The following is a 19,019-nucleotide window of genomic DNA, read 5'->3' as shown; positions in this document are numbered from 1 at the left end:
AGGTTGCTCTACCCAGCAAAGCACTCCACTCATTTAGAATGGAAGGGAAGATAAAGAGCTTCCCAGACAAGAAAAAACTTGAGTCCATCCTCACTAAACCAGTATTATATGTAATGTTAAAGGGACTTATTTAAGAAAAAGAAGATCAAAACTATGAACAAAAAATGTCAATAAATTCACAACTACCAACAATTTAATCTAAAACAAACTAAGCAAACAAGGAGAACAGAGAATCGTGGATACAGAGAGTGTTTTGATGGTTGCCAGATGGGAGGGGGTTATGGGGGAGTGGGTGAAGAGGTGAGGGGATTAAGAAGTACAGATAGTTACGGAATAGTCATAGGAATGTATCTCTCTATAGATAGATAGATCTGTGTGTGTGTGTGAGAGAGAGAGAGAGAGAAGAGGGGGAGAGATTTTAAGGGATCGACTCACATGATTGTGGGGAGCTGGCAGGTTTGGAATTTGCAGGGCCAGTTGGCAAGCAGGAGACCCAGGGAAGAGTATGTGGCAGTTTTGAGTTTGTGGGCAATGTAGAGACAGAATTCCTTCTTCCTCAGGAGATACTTGTCCTTTTTCTTAGGGCCTTCAATTGATTAGATAATGCCCACCCACATTATAGAGGGTAATTTGCCTTTCTCAAAGTCTACTGACTTAAATGTTAATTACATCTAAAAAATACCTTTTCAGTAATATCTAGACTAGGATGTAACAAAGCTACTGGACACCATAGCCTCGCCAAGTTGACACATTAAATTAAACATCACACCCCCACTTTTAGGTCTACAAGTGACACTAATCTCTGTCATATCTTTCAGGACGTTTTTATTTTTTAATTACTCTTCTGGCTAGGGGATGAGAATAGCAGTTTCCGAGGCTCCCACTTCGCTTTCCACACTCTAACCGCTCCAGGATGCCCCCTTAGAGTGTGGGTTCTAGGACCATTGCTGGTACCAGCGTGTAAGATCAGGATTGGGCAGATTTGAAACAAAGACCTCATCTGATCCTCTGGTGGTACTGTGGAGGTGGGCGGCGGGGGGGGGCTTCTTAGTTGTCCCAACACCAGGCAGAGATACCAGGCCTTTGTACTTCTACATTTTCCAGTCATTGGACACAGGCAGCTCACTTTAGCTGAGGACAGTTCTGGGAGGGACTCAAAGTGCCAGCTGCCACTGAAACAAGTACTTTGGTCTTGAAGCCAGATCTGGGCAATGCAACACAGCATCCACTACCTGCTTTTTAAAAATATCAGCTTTATTGAGATACACATACCATAACATTCAGTGGGTTTTAGTATATTCAGAGTTGCGCAGCCCTCACTACAATCTAATTTTAGAACTTACCACTCAAAAAAGAAATCTCATACCCATTAGCAGTCCCTAGGTTCCCCTCCCACCGGGCAACCGCTAATGTACTTTTGCCTCTGCTGATTTGCCTGTCTAGATACTTCATGTAAATACAACATGTGGACTTTTCCCATATCTGCTTTAAAGCTTCAATTTGACTCATCATTTAACTCAATACTTTCACTTTCATGTCATTAAAACATGAAGAATTAAATAGTAAGGATAATTAGAATTTAACGATTTATTTGAACATGTCACCTAATATTTTGTCTTTAAACATGTTCCCAAGCAAAAATTCCAGTTCATTCTTTTCTGCAAGAGAAACTGGTGGCAAGTACTATTTTCTAATTCCTCATAGTACTCGAGTCATCTTGGCTTCTCCAAAATTCCTAGCAATTTTATAGATAAAGCTTTACAGAAATATATAGTTCTTTTCACTTATAATATTCAGCTCCAAAATATGAGTCCATAAATATCACTTATAGCATATTTTACAGAAATATCCACTTTTTTGTCATTCTCTAGCCAAAGCTAAGTAGAGGTTGAATTCTGTGAATTTAGAACCATTTTAATGATAAATATGAAATATTTAGGTTAAAAAAAACCTTCACCTTTATTGGAGCCACTAAATAATAGCATTTTCTTCTTTGCATAGATTTTATAGATAAAACTAGAAAATCAGCCCTGGCTGGTGTGGCTTAGTGGGTTGAGTGCTGACCTGCAAACTAAAGGGTCACTGGTTCGATTCCCAGTCAGGGCACACGTCTGGGTTTCAGGCCAGGTCCCCAGTAGGGTGCGTAAGAGGCAACCACACATTGATGTTTCTCTCCCTCTCTTATGCCTTCCCTTCCCCTCTCTCTAAAAGCAAATTTTTAAAAATCCCCTAGAAAATAAAGACATTGGCATGTATTCAATAAATATTTGTTGAGTGCAAACAGTGGTAGAATGAGTAATTAAGAAAGAACTCTAATTAAGAAAATTTGTCATGTCTGGAAAAACTGAATGTAAAATTTAGTACATTCATTTGTCTAATTGTTTTCTTTCTGTTCTCTTAAAGTTAAAACCTAAACGTTTGTTTAAAGGAATACAAGAAAGATTCTTACTTGGAAGATAATGAGATGAGCTGCTGAGGGCAGCGTTGCTGGTTCTCAACTTGGCAGGCAGTGTCTACAGGATTTTGTGGAACTTTAGTTCCGTGAAGTATATTAGACTGGGAATTAGAGAAGCTAGGTGTGGCCTCAGCTCTGTGACTGAATTTTGATTTAAAGATTTCTAAGTCAAGTTCGATGCGTAGTTTTTTATGTTTTATTTCTGTATTTATCTTTCAGTTTGATGTATTTTAGAATATGGCGGGAACAGAAACCACTGATACAACTTACTCCTATTTAAGAAGTAATGACAACTAACGTTTACCGATGCAGTTACTCACTCCCTTATTCAACTAATGTTTGTTTGTTTGTTTGTTTTTTGAGTACCTACTATGTGCCAGGGGATTAAAAGGAGTATGATTAGTTTTATCATCAGTTTATTCCTACAGTTTATGAGATACATCATGGTATGTAAAACAAGAGGCTTACCTTTAGGCGCCACTGCTTCTTATTGACTCTGTGGTCCTGGCTGTCACTCAGTGTCGTTGTGTTTGACACTGAGAAGAAGTAATTTGAGAGCCTGGATCTGCTGGGGCCGCAATGACTGTTAGCTGCAGCCTTACTTCCTTTAATTGTTGGATTTAAGACAAATAGAAATTTTAAAACTGATAATCAGAAATCGGTCCTTGAAAGAGGCATCTCTTTTTTCATGTAAAAATGGAATATTTTAAGTAAAGCATTGGCTTTTTTTGTAGGAACTTAGAATTCTGAACACTTATGCATTTCATTTCAGAAAGGAGACTGTCTCCTTAGCTTGCTGTCAGTCTAGCATATGGGTTCATATATGTTTGTGTGACTTTGAAAAGAAGCCCTGGGTCTTTCAATATTTACAGAATTCAAAGTACGCTCCATAAACATCATCTTATTTTCTTTTCCTTAGATAGATAAAAGCCCAGAAGGACAGTTCACTCAGCTAATGACATTGCCCAAAACCTTACAGCAACAAATAAATCATATTATGGACCCTCCTGGAAAAAACAGAGATGTGGAAGAAACTTTATTACAACTTGCTCACGATCCTGACTGTGGAGAGGTGGTGCGACTAGGTATGTTTTGAATTTGACGTTGAGGAAGTGCTGGCCTTGGTTAAAAGCAAACTTTGTGATGTGACGTATCCTTTATTCTTTCTTACCTGGTGAGATCAACAAATAGATTGCTTCTAGGAAGAAGAAAGCACTAACAATCTGGGGGTTTCCAGATTTAAACTTGCATTCATTTGCAGTAGGTTGGTGTAAAAGTATTTCTAATTTTCAATTTCCTGGGCCCTGAATCACTGTCAAAGGGGAAAAACAATGTTTCCTTTGGTCCCAAGAGCATAACTTCTAGCAGTTATTTCAAAGGCAAGTGTTCTTCATAGTGGTCTGAGAAGGAAGGAGATGAGTGGCATGTTTAATGCTTTTCTAATACCAAGAACACGGCTTGCATCAGATAACATTAAAAACGCAGCTTTCATCAGCCAGCTCCCATTTAGTGCGTCTCATAGTGTGTTCAGCAGGTTCCATCTGACACGGCCTATGTTCTCCACATTATTCTTGGACCTCCCTTATATTTACCAAAAAATCTGAACCTTATCTTCAGAGACCCACTTCCCTTTGAAGTGTTAAAGGTAATTTATGAGGTCAGTCAGTATAGAAATAATTTTGAAATTGGAAATGACTCCCTCCCTCAGATGTGCACATTTTCCTGTTTCACTGAGTACTTAACTGAGCTTAATCCTCCAAGGTGCGAGCTGTGTGTGTGCTCGATATTCACAGTGACAACACTGAACATTAATTGCAACAGGCAGACTCCATGCACACTCTCAGGACCTGCCCCAGGTTGTCGGAGCACAGGTTTAGGTTACCAGACACCTGTTCTGAAGATAAAGATGGAGGCATATTCTTTGCTTGTTGTTCTTTTCATTTTAACATCATTCTGGTCACGGCATGATCGCTGCTGCCTTTCACGGGGCATGAGGGCCCGTACTGTTGATCCTCACTGAGGAGTCTTGTCTGTGGGTTTTCAGAATGAAAGCTTTATTACTGGGAAGAAACATTTGTTTTTTTTATTTTTGTTTCTTTTTTTTTTTTTAATCTTTTTACATCTTGGAATTGAGAACCAGCAGCCTTAAGGATATTTAAAGTCATAAAATGACCTTTGGAGGTCACCTAGCCCACCCTGTTTTTCCGTGAGGAGGCCCAGGCCCAGAGGGGCCTGTGCTCATATGGCTGGTCGGTGACGCGGCTGGCCCGTCCAGCCTCCTGAGCCTCAGTCCTGACACTCTCCCGCTGTCATTCTGTGACACTAGGATGGAGATGGACTTGCTGGTTTCAATGGGTAACTGAGAGAATATTTACTTCCAGGTTTTAAAGTGTGAGATGACTAACATCTGGGTTTTTTGGCATCCTTGTTGATTTTTTTTTCACAGGGCTTTCAGCAATCGTGAGGCCTTCTAGTCTGAGACAGAGCACCAAAGGCATTTTCACTGCTGGTAAGAACTTTAGAAAGCCCATACTTAAAGATGCTGCTGGACTGCGTGGCCTCAGGGCCCCTGGTTAAAATGGAGAGTTTAGTCTGTGTCCTGCAAGTACTTCTGAAATGCTGACTTTCGATGGTCATAAGCTAGGATATTGCACTAATGTACAGACAGACAGACGCCACTGTAATCTGGTCATCTGAAAAAAGTAAAACCGTAAGAGGTACTGTAGGAAGGCTTTACTGCCCCTCTGGGTTTCCCGAATAACCCCTTGTGGGCAGGTTCCCCCTCGTGTTTTTATTTACGAAAGTCGCACGTGCACATCGCTGCAGAAGCAGCAGCCCTTGCCCCTCTGCCACTTCCCCGCTCCAGAGACAGCCCCTGTCAACTCCCTTACTGGGTTACTTTCCTTTTCACTGCCAGTTCACTAAAGAATAAGCTTGTATTTCTGCTGCTTTGCTTTTCAGTTTTAGGCATTATTTCTCACTGTGGTAGATTAGAATTCAACTCTTCTACCCTACCTCACCACACACACTCACCCCTCCCATCCCTCTGTCCTCCTAATACAGCTGGATTGAAGCTCTAGTAAAGTCAGTCTTCTGAATTCTCACTGTATGACTATGTTAATGAGAGTCATAGGTGAGCCATATAATACACTTTTCCTTCTCTGTAGAACTTTCTTTTTTTCTTTTTAAGATTTTATTTATTTTTAGAGAGAAGGGAAGGGAGGAGAAAGAAAGGGAGAGAAACATCAATGCATGGTTACCTCTTTGCCTCTTGCGTGCCCCCCACTGGGGACCTGGCCCGCAACCCAGGCATGACTGGGAATCAAACCTGCGAGCCTTTGCTTCGCAGTCCGGCACTCAATCCACTGAGCCACACCAGCCAGGGCAGTCCAGCACTCAATCCACTGAGCCACACCAACCAGGGCCTCCCCTGTAGAACTTTCTTTGCCCACAGAGATTGTCTTTACCTGTCTCAAGCGAGGGATACCCTCTTTCCTTATCTCATTCTTTTATCTTCACGGTGCATGCTCTTGTCTTGGTGAAGCACACCACCAAATTAGTAATTTTCTGAGAAAGGGTGCATGAGAGGCAAATTTGGAGAACATGTATGTCTAAAGAAACGTTTAGTCTACCCTCCCACACGATTGAGACTTAGGCTAGAGATAAATTGGAAATAACTTTCATTTAGAATTTTGATATCATTGCTCCAACTATCTTCTCATTTCCAGGATTGCTATCGAAATCCAAAGACATTCTGATTATTAATCCTTTGTATATGTTCTTTCTGGAGGCCTGTTAGGTCCTCATTTTCCTACAGGGCTCTGATGTGTTTTGATGACAGTCCCTTTTTATCTGTTATGTTACCCATTGCTCTTTCATTTTAGACACTCAGAATATTAAAAAATTTCATTTATTCTTTTTACTTTTCTCCTGTCTTTTTTCTTTCTGGAACCCCTTTTATTCAAATATTGGACCTCTTAGACTAGTCCTCTGGTTTTCTTTTCTCTCCTATGTTTGATCTCTTTGTCCTCTTGTCCTGCTTTCTGGGAGATTTTCTAAACTTTAGCTTCCAACCCTTCTATTGAGTTTTTAAGTTTCTATTATAGTTTTATTTCTAGGAGCTCTTTAATTTGCTTTTTTTGTTGCTGTTCCCTGGATAATCCTTTTTAAAAATTTTTAAAACATTCTGTTCTTGATTTATGGGCTTAAACATTTGAACATATCTTTGAATATTCCAAATTGCCTTCCCAAGTAGTTATATCAATGCCACTAGTCATAAATGAGAGTTCTTGTTTCTCTCCATTCTTTCCATTGCTTGGTATTGTCAAATGATGGGCTTTTCTATTTCCATATTCCTTATGTAACTGTCTACTAACATCTCTCATGTGCTAGCCACACAGTATACAAAGTGAACTCAAAACACCATCCTGCCGTCAAGCAGTTCATAGTCTGGAAAGGGAGACAGGCATGTAAATAGAAATTTGCAGTCACGCTAGGGTGTAAGTGACTCAGCGGTAGTAATTCAAAGATGGGAGTGATCTTTCAGCCTGATTCTGATCCCTGGGTTGAGATTGCCAGGGGCTGGCATGGCCACGCCTCCAACCCCACTGCCTGGATAAACAGCTGTGTGTTTGGTCCCAGGGACACTCTGTGGTCCCTCCTGAATCTTTGGAAAGATTTGGCCAAAGAGTTAAGAACAATTCAATAGCACAGGTGCCAAATCTGAAGATATTTCTACCACCCAAGGGTAGATAGCTTTGTATTTCCAATTAAGATAGTACTTAATCTGTGCTTCTGCTGGTTTATCCTGGCGAAGTTGAAGATGAGGTGCTTTTGTTTGCTTGGGTGGTTCGGGCTGTTAATCTGTGTTTTGCATGATTGCAGCTCCCTTTCTGTAATATACCTCCTTGGGTGAGGCTGAATGCTTCGGGCGGTTTTGTTTCTTTTCTTTTTCTCTTTCCTTTTTTTTTTTTTTTTGGCTTCATGTACTTACATAAGGAATTACCACATTTATTGGTGACTTTTTTGTTGTTGTGAGAATGGTAATAGGACGGAGTTTTTAAAAATTCCCTTTTTGTAGAAATACATGCTAAAGTATTTACAGATGAAATGACAGGATGTCTGATACTTGCTTCAAAGTAAGACTTGGTGGAGGGAAGTGGGAAAAGAGTAGATGGCACAAGATTGGTCATGACTTGAAACATTGTTGAAGCTGGATGAAGATGCATGGAAACATACTATTCTTTTATATTACTAAATTTTTCTCTCATGAAAGGTTTTTAAAAATCATAATCATCTCTTTGACACACTGAAATAAACCTTCGGTCCTCTCTCCACTCCTTTCCAGTGACCAGCAGAGGGCAGTAGGTAACACCTCACAGAACACAACCCAGATTTCTTTGTGACCATGGAGTGAGTGAGTGCCCAGTGCAGGTTCCCGAGTGCTCAATGCCTGTTGCCCTTTTCCTTCTGAAGATACCTCATTGGGTTGAGGAAGTCCAGAGTTACTAGAATGTCTGTAACCTGCACTGAGGTTGCAGAAATTGTGGAAAGTGGTTGAGTGTCCCTTCAGATTCTACAGGTTTACTTACCTTATGCTCTGTCTTACCTGGTTCATGATGGTTGTGGCCTGAAGAAGGCGGCCCAGGCCACGGGCAGGGGTCTGTGAGTCCCAGAGACTAGGGCTCAAATTCCAACTTAACTACTTTGACGTAGGCAAGTTACCTAATTCTTCTCAGATTTAATTTCATGGGGATAATTAAATATATAAAAGTATCTAGTACTGTGCCTAGTTTTTTATTTTTAATCATTATTGAAAAGTTTCCTGATATCTCTTTAGAGCATGGCTCTTAGCACTGTCTCATTCAGATAGCATTAGCCCCTTAACCCGGTCTCCAGCTGGAGTACCCCAGCAGGGAAAGGAACTGAGTGGCCAGTTTGTCTGTTTCTTTTCCCTCCAACTTCACAGCAAGCTTCAGGACCTCCACCCCCCGGCACTTTGTTCTTTAGAAGTCCCCTTGTTGCGGTTGTAGCTGCTGTTGTTCTGCCTTGCTTTTGCTAGAGCTGTCTCCACTGCATCCCCAAAGTTCTACTTCTGTTCAGTTTTTCAGACAGGGATGAAATCACCTGCAGGGTGAGAAAACCCAGTGTATCCCTGGGTTGAGATGTTATTCCTTTGTACCCAGTATCACTCTGCTGCTTTTCAACCTCCTACTCATATAGGGGTAAAAAGGAATATTAAAAAGCAATTATCTTTTATATTCAATTCAGACAGGTAGCTAACTGAGGAGCTAAGATTGGGTCAGAAGCCATTGGCTTGAAGTTGTAGTTATTCATTTCTTGGCCCTGTAACCTTGGTATGTTAATTAGCCCTCTGCCTTGAAAACATGGGGCTACTAATATTCAGTTCACAATGTGTTCTGAGAGTGTCCACTATGTGACCCAGTACCTGGTAGGTGTTCCATAAACTTCGGTGAGTCTAAATCTAAATCTCACCTAGAAAAGCTGGAAGCCAGGAAGCTATAAGCAGCTCAGAGGATTGCCTTTCCTTATAAACTGTGTTGGAAAACAGGGCAGCGTGTTCTCATGCAGTCTTTTCACACTCCGTGAGTTCCCTTGAAATTCCCTGACCATCAGATACACCCAGAGAAGTGAGTAGAGAAATGCTTCCCAAACCAAACACTATTTTTTCCCTTTAGCCTGAGTTTTGATCATTTAAAAAATAATGCTGACTTCTCTTAGACGGTGCTGTTTGGTGGAATAGCATAGTTCTTGGGGCAGCGGATCAGCAGCTGGAGCCAGCCAGCTCAGCAGTGGTGAAAGACTGTTCAGCCTCCTAATCCTGGACTGAGCCGCCTCTCATAGTAGCAGCAGATGACATCACATCTCAAACTGATAACAGAAGACCAGCTAAAGCAGACCGTCATATTCGGAGAACCAGCAGTCTTTTATGTTTTTATCTGCTTGGAGAGAAGTAGAACTGTTTGAGTATTCTGGTGTGGGAATTAGAAGAGAAATGGCAGGGTTGGGGGAGGAGGAAGCATTTAGCGATTAAACTGAAAAGTAAGCAGGAGCCAGACAAGAGAAGTCCTTAAAAGCCATGAAAGGGAATGAGGGCAGAGGGAAGCCCCTGAAGGATTATAGAAAGACCACTATCCCTAGAGAACTGAGAACAGAGTGAGGGGAATTAAAGCTATTGCTTGGGGAACTGGTTAGATATGGTTGCAGTGAGCCAGGTGAGGAATCATGGCAGCCTGAACTCAGGTCATTGCAGTAGAGGCAGAGAGATGAGGTGGCAGCAATATTTACAAGGCAGATTGCCTGGTCTTAGTGATTGGAGGGATATGGGAAGTGAGAGAGAGGGGGAAGTCACAAATAACTCCCAGGTTTTTGGCTTGGGAAGCAGATGGTGGTGCCATTTCAGGAGATGGGGAAGATTGGGAGGGGATAATGACTTTAATTTTTGAAATCTTTAGTTTTTCCCCACCTGACTTTATGGTCAGTGAGAATTAACTCTGGGGACAGATACCTATTTACTTCTCCAGCTTCAGAAGATTCAGCTGAATTAACAAAACAGGTTTGGTCTTGTTGCTAAGAAGGCTCTGGCATGCCTCAGTTGATTCTTACCAGCCCTTTCCTGGAACACGACAGAATGGATCATTCGTTGTTCTCTGCTCCTGCTTTCCTGTAACTAAAACATTTCTTCTATTTTTTGGTACCTACATATTTAAATAAGGAGAACACATAATAACATTCAAGATTTTTTTCTGGTAAAAACTTTCAAGATCACTTGAACTTGAAAGTTTTTTAAGTTGTAAGTTGTACTCCTGCCTCAGAAGAGATGTTTTTGTAGACATATTTAACTGTTTGGAAATTAATCAGAAGAACGGTGAGGGCTTACTGATTTTCTCTGCTAAAGATCTGAAATATAGAATTATGGGAAAGCAGAGACACCCCCCATAACCTGCTCATATCGCTGCCTCACATGGTTTCCTAGAGAATTTTGTCTGTCATTGGACCCATCAGTTTGAGGTCACATAGGCGACTCATAGTATTACATTTGTAGTAACTTCGCTGTAGGTCACATAAAACAAGCTGGAAATCAACAAAAGATATATATTGAAATTGATTTCTGTATCCTTTCAAAGTAAAATCCTGACTTTAGATACTAACCAGAATTCACAACGACTAGCTGTAGGTAAATAAGCACTTGTCTAAAGAAGATATATTGTTTTTATATGTCACTTCTTCATTCATTGGGGAAGGAACAAAGACGATGATGATGGGCCTTTGAGTGAAATTTCTCTCTTTAGGAGGCTGTCTTCCCTCAAGATACTTTCTAAATACAGACTTCCTAAATCACCATCTTTTTTTAAAGAAAGGAAGCAGAAACCAAAAGCAAGTTTAACGTAGGCCAAGTAGAATTCTATGTATTGTAAACACTCTGAGGGCAGAGACTGTACCTGTTGTTCATACCCCATTCCCAGCAACTCGCTCGGCGTCTTATATATAGGTGCTCAATAAATACTCATTTGGTGTATTTCAGTGACTGAATAAATGAGAGACTCTAGGTCTTATGGAATTATGGAAAATCTCCATGTGTACAGAAAAGTGCACAAGTCATAAATTGGTGAATTTTCACAAAGTGAACACACTTATGAACCTAGTTCCCAGAAGAAAAAATAGAACGGTACCAATCAGTCTCCCAGAAATCCCTAGTCACAGCCACTACCCCTCCAAGAGTAACTAACTACTGTCTTGGCTTCTAATGCCTTGCTTTTGTTTTGCCCGTCTTTGAGCTTTACATAAATAGGCACTCTCTTGTGTCTTCCACTTCTCGTAACGTCAGAGATTCATCATGGTGTGCGGAATAGCAGTAGCTCATTTATTCTCGTTGCATCCAGTCCAGTGTGCGAATGTACACAGTTTATCTGCTCTGCTGTTGATGCCTTCTTGAGTTGTTTCCAGTTTGGGGTTACTACGGTAGTGCCGCTGGTTTTGTACCCATCTTTTGGTAAACATGTTTATGTATTTCTGTTAGGTATAAACTTAGGGGTAGAATTACTGGATCATAAAGTGTGTGAATGTTTAACTGTTTGCTCTGTAGAATATAGAATTTGGACAACAAACAGTTGTCCAAATTACACTCCCACTAGCAGAGTTCCTGGTGCGGCACTTCCTTGGCCAAAATTTGATAATATTATATGTCTGTTTCATTTTAGGCACTCTGGTCAGTGAGTAGTGGTACTATACTCGAGTTTTAATTTACATTTTCTGATGACTAATAAAGCTGAGCATTTGTTCGTATGCTTATTTGGATCTCTTTTGTGAAGTGCCTATTCTTGTCTTTTGCTCACTTTTCTTTGGAGTTGTCTGCCTTTTCTTACTGACTTCTCCGTGTCATCTGGACACAGGTCCTCTGTGGAACATGTGTAATGCAAAAATCTCCCTCTCTAGAGCTTGTTGTTTCAGTCTCTCAATGACGTCTCTCGGTGAAAAGAAGTTCTTACTCAGCCCAATTTATCCAGTTCATCCTTTATGGTTAGCAGCTTTTTGTGTCCTATTTACAAAATTTGGCCTATTCCAGGTTTATGAAGTTTAAGTCCTTCACCTTTGTTGCAATTAGAATATTGAGGCAGAAAGGGCTCCTTAGTCGGTTGGTTCTTGCCCTTTTGCAAATCCCAGTTCCCTGTGAAACTCTGCACAGAAGGGCACGTGTGCATCTGCACCGCAGGCTGCTACCTACAGTCTCAGGGACTTCATGGACTGATGCCGAAGCCTGTCCATGGGCCCCTTGTTAGAGAACCCCGGCCTAGTCCAAGCCAGGCATTGTGCAGATGGGGAAATCAAGGCCAGAGAGGGGGATCTGCACTGTAAGTTTATGGCCCAGATGGGACTAGAATTCGAGTCTCTTGACTGCTATCCCAGTGCTCTTTGTAACACAGGTCCCTGCTGCAGTCTCTCTGAGACTCTCTCTGGCAGAGCCATTGAAGGGAGAGGCTGTTTTCAATTAAGGGAGGTTTCTATGGACTAGCAGGGGGAAAAAAAAAAAGCTACATGGTGCCTCTGATGTACTTTATGTATTTAACTTAAATGTTAAGCTCCAAGGAGTTTGTGAGTAATTTTTTGAAGCTGAACTGGGACTTATCACGGTTGATGCATCTTCCTCTAGCTGTGACTCAGTGCCCTGGGGTTGCTGTGCTGAACCTTACTGTATACAACTACCTGTATACTGTTCAGTGTCTTGATTGGTTCTGGCTGGAATTTTAAAAAGCACCTTACGTAACAACTTTCCAGTCTCAATGCTCAAGTGGGTGAGGTTTACCAGAGTGGTTGCTCCAGGGAGAAAATTAAAAGGGGTGGAGGCAAGGAAAGAAGCCCTGAGTTTCTTGACTAGGCTATGTCAGTTCTCAAGTAGTCCGCCAGTCAGTAAACAAGCCAGGCCAGAGTCTCTACAAGTATTTGCTAATGATTTTACTGGTACCTTGCCTCTTAACCTGCCTCTGCCTGCAGTAGCCTCTTAAAAGGTTCTAAGTGGACTAGGCAGCTTACAGGTAAACATGGCCAGGTATTTTCAAGAGATCTCTCAAACCCCAGTGCTAAGAGTCTGGAACAGACCCTGTCCAGGGACTCCTCATTAGCATGCTGACCAAGTGCACTTCATGGGTGTGCGTTTCATACTCGCAGCTCACACTGCAGTTTGTGCCTCATCGTGAAAAAGACTCTTTGGATCTTTGGGCCCCACCCTGAAACACAGACTGAATGATCTCATTCTCAACCCCAAAAAAGTTGAGCCCATAATACTGTCTGCAAATAGGATCCTATTGGATCTGACAGACAAATAACATCCCATTTATTCTATCCCTCCCATTTTTCTGCTTTCCTGTGAGTCCCCCAGACAGCTTTTCCAGTTTCATCTGGTACTTGTGGTTAAGTGGATAGAGGGTGCCGGAAGGTCAGATATCTGAATGAGGTGCATCTGTTCTGTCATTTCAAAAGCATTTACCAAGTACCTCCTATGTGCTGGGGACTATACTGGGTGATGGGGAAACAGGGATGAATAGGACAAGGTCTTTGACCTCAAGGAACTCCCAGGCTAGGCAGGGGGACAGGTTAGTAAACAGTGGGGTGAGTTGCTATGCGTCAGCACAGGTGGTGTGGATCCAGGGGGAGCAGTGTCTGAATTGGCCTGGGGAGTAAAGGAAGACACTTGTAGAGAAGAAATCTGAATGGGGATTCGATGTCTGCCCAGCAGAAAGTGATGGAACCAACATTCACTCTGGGCAGATCAGCAGCTCATGCAGCTACACGGAGCAGTGAGCTGGGTTTGGTTGGAATGCAGGCAGCGGGAGTCAGAAAGGGGCCAAGGACGCCCACTTACATACAGATCTTGCCTCTGTTCTTCCTTTCTCCTCCTTTTTAAGAACTACTAAATTCATGCCCTGGCTGGTAGGGCTCAGTGGATTCAGTGACAGCCTGCAAACTAAAAGATCACTGGTTCGATTCCCAGTCAGGGCACTTGCCTGGGTTGCGGGCCAGGTCCCTAGTAGGAGATGTTCAAGAGGCAACCGCACATTGATTTTTCTCTTCCTGTCTTTCTCCCTCCCTTCTCTGCTCTCTAAAAAATAAATAAATAAAATCTTAAAAAAAAAAAAGAACTGCTAAATTCAAAGGCTGCCAATATGCTCGTATCTCAAAAGATTCACTTACCCCAGAAACTCAGGTACCTTTGACATCCATATCACTGTTTTAATAAATACCTAAATCAAATCTTTTCCCCCCATCATCATGGTGACCTTTAATAACCTTTGGCTCCCAGGGTCTCCCAGACACCTCAGTCAGCCCATCATTGCTCCACTCCAAAGACAAGCCTCTGGTCTGAATATCACGGAACCTCTAGCCGAGTATCCACTCAGTAAGCCTCAGTTTTCTCACTGTCTCTTCTTTTCTCTTTTAGGCATGAAGAAATCATTGCTTTATAGTTCACTGAAACTGCATAAAATGTGGAAAGGATGGCTGAGGAAAACGTCCTGATTTTGCTTGTTTTTATACATGTATAGGTGAATAAAGTGTTCCCTTTTAACAAAACAGTGTTTGTTACTTTGACCCATTGCTTAAATTTGAAGATACCTTGGTTTGTGAAATACAGCAGGTCCTCGAATAACATTGTGTCTTTCAATGTCATTTCGTTATGACGTTGATGAGGGGAAAAAGTCGATTCCTGGCCAGAGCCTCTATCTATGTGGAGTTTGCATTTTCTCCTCGTGTCTGTATGGGTTTTCTCTGGGTGCTCTGGTTTCCTCCCACATCCCAAACATGAGCACATGAGGTTCATCAGAGAGTCTAAATTTTCCCAGTCTGAGTGTGTGTGTGTGTGCGTGCGCACCAACGCAAAATTGTAAATGTATTTAAAACACTATTAGATTTTTTTTATGTGTGATTACATGTTGCGATGTATTTAACGTGTGGCCCAAGACAACTCTTCTTCTTCCAGTGTGTCCCAGAGACACCAAAATGTTGAACACCCCTGCCGGTACAACTTGACAGTTGAATGTGGAGAAGGTAGTGACAAGGTCTGACTACGGCAATTGAGAGAATGGTGTATTATTTCCTAAGTTAGGAATTCAGGAGGAGGAGCAGACGTGGAGATAGCATGAGGATGGTGATAAATTCAGGTCTGGGTTTGCTGAGTTTGAAATGGCTGGGGGAGGTGGAGATGTTCAGTAGACAGGTAGCTACACAGGTCTGGGGCTGGAAATGTAATTGGGAAAGTTGGCAGCTAATAGATGGTGGTTAAAGACACCGTGGGAGTGGATGAGATTCCCCCAGGAAGTCTGTAGGTATTGTGTTGCGACCCTTCAAGGCCAGGCGGGTTCATGGTATTTGTGCAGATGGAAAAATACCCACAGAGCCGTTGGGATGTCTGGCATGCCTTTATTCACAGGTGGGTGAGCCACACATGCTGCAAGCTGCGTGTCTATCTGCATGACTCTGCGTGGCACATGTCAGGGCCCTCGCTCCCCAGCGTGGCACTCATTGTGGCAGCTGTCCCCTTGCGTGTCTCTCATCATCACCCCCAGCAGGGAGTTCCTACCTGTTTAAGGCTAGAGGGGTACAAAGCCAGAAGACTGCCAGAACATTACATAACACAGCATAATTTTGCTCATGCAAGCCTACTTCATGTTATACGAACAGTTTATCGGACCCAGTCTCAAGACTATGGGAACACTGGTTATCAGGCCCCTCCAAGGCTATGGGAACACTGGTTCCCTTAGTTACCCAGACACCTGGTGAGGAAGACAGACTCCCTCCACCTACCCTACAGGTATGAAGGAAAGAGAGCCAAGGTCACAGCACTGGAGAACACTAACATGAAAGGAACAGGCAAAGAAACTTGAGGGGTAACGGAGAGGTCAGAGGAAAACCAGGAGAATTGTGTGTCCAGTCATACATGGGATGGTGAGGGAGCGTTAGGTTGTATTACTGTTCCCCTGAATAATTGATTTTTCCTCCCTGCAGTGTCCCCTCCCATGGGCGGATTAATTGTCTTCTCCCACAAACCTCAATTTTGGCCTTATGATTTGTTTTGGCCAATGCAGTGAGAGTGGGAGTGACGTGTCAGCTCTGAGCAGAAACTGTAAGAATGAGCCCAGAGTGTCTCATTTCCCTTTGCCACAAGACTGATAATGTTCCAGGTAGAGGCTACTCTTTCAGTCTGAGTCCAGAATGAAGATCACCTGGAGCAGAACCCTGATGCACACTTAGCATAAGTGAGAAGCAAACATATGTGGTTGTAGCTTCTGACATTTTGGAAATACTTGTTACTGCAGCATAACCTAACCTATCCTGACTGATAAAGTGGGAAAGGTCAGATTCAGTTGGGAGGATCAAAAAAGGTTTCATGCAGTCAGTTGATTTTTGATAGGTTACTAAGGCATACCGTGGGCGAAAGAGTGATTTCTTCAACAAATGGTGCTGGGACAGTTGGATAACCACATCAAAAGAATGAAGCTGGAGCCTCACCTCATATCACATACAAAAATGAACTCAAGCCCAAATGACAGAACACTTCAAAGCTCCAGAAAAAATACAACTAAGCGAGGAAGAGATAGCCAACCTATCAGATGTACAGTTCAAAACACTGGTTATCAAGACGCTCACAGAATTGGTTGAATTTGTTCGAAAACCAGATGAAAAAGTGAAGCCTATGCTAAGAGAAACAAAGGAAAATGTACAGGGAACCAATAGTGATGCGAAGGAAACTGGGACTCAAATCAACAGTGTGGACCAGAAGGAAGAAAGAAACATCCAACCAGAAAAGAATGAAGAAACAAGAATTCGGAAAAATGAGGAGAGGCTTAGGAACCTCCAGGACATCTTGAAACGTTCCAACATCCGAATTATAGGGGTGCTAGAAGGAGAACAGGAAGAACAAAAAAATGAAAACTTATTTGAACAAATAATGAAGGAGAACTTCCCTCATCTGGCAAAGGAAATAGACTTCCAGGAAGTCCAGGAAGCTCAGAGAGTCCCAAAGAAGCTGGACCCAAGGAGGAACACACCAATGCACATCATAATTACCATACCCAAGATTAAACGCAAGGACCTACATCCAAGATTACTGTATCCAGCAAAGCTATCATTTAGAATGGAAGGGAAGATAAAGTGCTTCTCAGATAAGGTCAAGTTAAAGAAGTTCATCATCACCAAGCCCTTATTATATGAAATGTTAAAGGGAGTTACCTAAGAAAAAGAAGATCAAAAATAGGAACAGTAAAAATGACAGCAAACTCACAGTTATTAGCGACCACACCTAAAACAAAAACAAGAGCAAAACTAGGCAAACAACTAGAACAGGAACAGAACCATAGAGATGGAGATCACATGGAGGGTTGTCAATAGGGGAGTGGGAGGGGGAGAGGGGGGAAAGGTACAGAGAATAAGTAGCATAGATGATAGGTGGAAAATAGACAGGGGGAGGGTAAGAATAGTGTAGGAAATGTAGAAGCCAAAGAACTTATAAGTATGACCCATGGACATGAATTATAGGGCAGGAATGTGGGAGGGAGGGGGTGGGCAGGATGGAATGGAGTGAAGGGGCGGAAATGGGACAACTGTAATAGCATAATCAATAAATATATTTTTAAAAAATGAACTCAAATGGATCAAAGCCTAAATGTAACAGCTAAAACTATAAAACACTTAGAAGAAAACACGATTAGATCTTTATAACCTTGGATTAGTCGATGGCTTCATAGACATGACACTAAAAGCACAAGAAACAAAAGAAAAGAAACTGGACATCATAAAAAATTAAACTTCTGTATTTCAAAGGACATCATCAAGAAAATGAAATGATAACCCATAGAATGGGAGATAATATTTGCAAATCATGTATCTAATAAGGTCCCCTTGTACCTAGAATGTATAAATAACTTTTAAGAATATAAAAATGACTTAAAATTTAATAACAAAAAGATAAATGCCCATGTTTTATTTTTTTAATTTTTAAAGAGTTTATTTATTTATTTTTAGAGAGAAGGGGAGGGAGGGAGAGAAACAGCAGTGTGCAAGAGACACCGATTGGTTGCCTCTCCCATGCCCCCAGCTGGGGACCTGGCCCACATCCCAGGCATGTGCCCTGACTGGAAATAGAACCAGCAACCTTTCAGTTTGCAGGATGATGCCCAATCCACTGAGCCACACCAGTCAGAGCCAAATGACCATATTTTAAAGTGGGTAAAAGTTTTGAAGACACGTTTCTCCAAAGAAGACATACAAATGACCAGTAAACACATGAAAAGATGCTCAACAACACTAGTCATCAGGAAAATTCAAATTAAATCATGAGATACCTTTTCACCCCCACTGTGTAGCTAGAATGAAAAAGACAGAAAATAGCAAGGGTTAGTGAAGATGTGAAACCCTCACTTGTGAAATGGAATATACTGCAGCAGCTGTGAAAATCAGACTGGTATACCCCCAAATGGCTAAACACAGACTTACCATATAATCCAACAATTCTACTTCTAGCCATATGCCAAGAGAAATGAAAACATGTCCACACAAAAAAAATTGTACATGAATATCATAGCACCTTTATTCACAATAGCCAAGAAGTGGAAACAACCCAGTTGTCCATCACTGATGAATGGATAAACAAACGTGGTGTAGCCCAACAATGGAATATTATTCAGCAATAAAAAAGAATGAAGTTCTGATGCATGCTACAATATAGTTGAACCTTGAAAACATTACAATAAGTGAAAGAAGCCACACACAAAAGACCATATCTTGTATATTCAATTTACATTAAATGCCAAGAATAGACAAAGATACAGAGACAGAAAGTAGAGGTTGCTTACCTAGGGCCAAAGGTGGGCAATTGGGGGCTGGGAAGTGACAGCTAAGGATTCGGGATTTGTTTTTAGGTTATCAAACATGTTCTAAGCTCTGGCTGGTGTGGTTCAGTGAATTGAGTGCCAGCCTGTGAACCAAAGGGTCACTGGTTCAATTCCCAGTCAGGGCACATGCCTGGGTTGCAGGCCAGGTCCTCAGTAGGGGG

At 41.8% G+C, this 19,019-nt stretch overlaps 1 protein-coding gene across 3 annotated transcripts in view; it reads left to right on the top strand.

Moving 5' to 3' along the window:
- Window positions 1–14,542, top strand: part of TAMM41 (TAM41 mitochondrial translocator assembly and maintenance homolog) — a 52,374-nt gene extending 37,832 nt beyond the window's left edge. For all 3 annotated transcript variants that reach the window (XM_024556538.3, XM_071222291.1, XM_045192399.2), the window contains 3 exons: window positions 3,375–3,540; window positions 4,902–4,964; window positions 14,412–14,542. In XM_024556538.3, the coding sequence (XP_024412306.1) occupies window positions 3,375–3,540; window positions 4,902–4,964; window positions 14,412–14,488 (306 nt within the window). In that variant the 3' untranslated portion in view covers window positions 14,489–14,542. The remainder of the gene's footprint in view (window positions 1–3,374; window positions 3,541–4,901; window positions 4,965–14,411) is intronic.
- Window positions 14,543–19,019: the final 4,477 nt, after the last annotated feature.

Source organism: Desmodus rotundus, chromosome 8, assembly GCF_022682495.2.
Source record: "Desmodus rotundus isolate HL8 chromosome 8, HLdesRot8A.1, whole genome shotgun sequence".
Lineage (NCBI taxonomy): Eukaryota > Metazoa > Chordata > Mammalia > Chiroptera > Phyllostomidae > Desmodus > Desmodus rotundus.
This window is presented reverse-complemented; position numbering and strand designations above follow the sequence as displayed.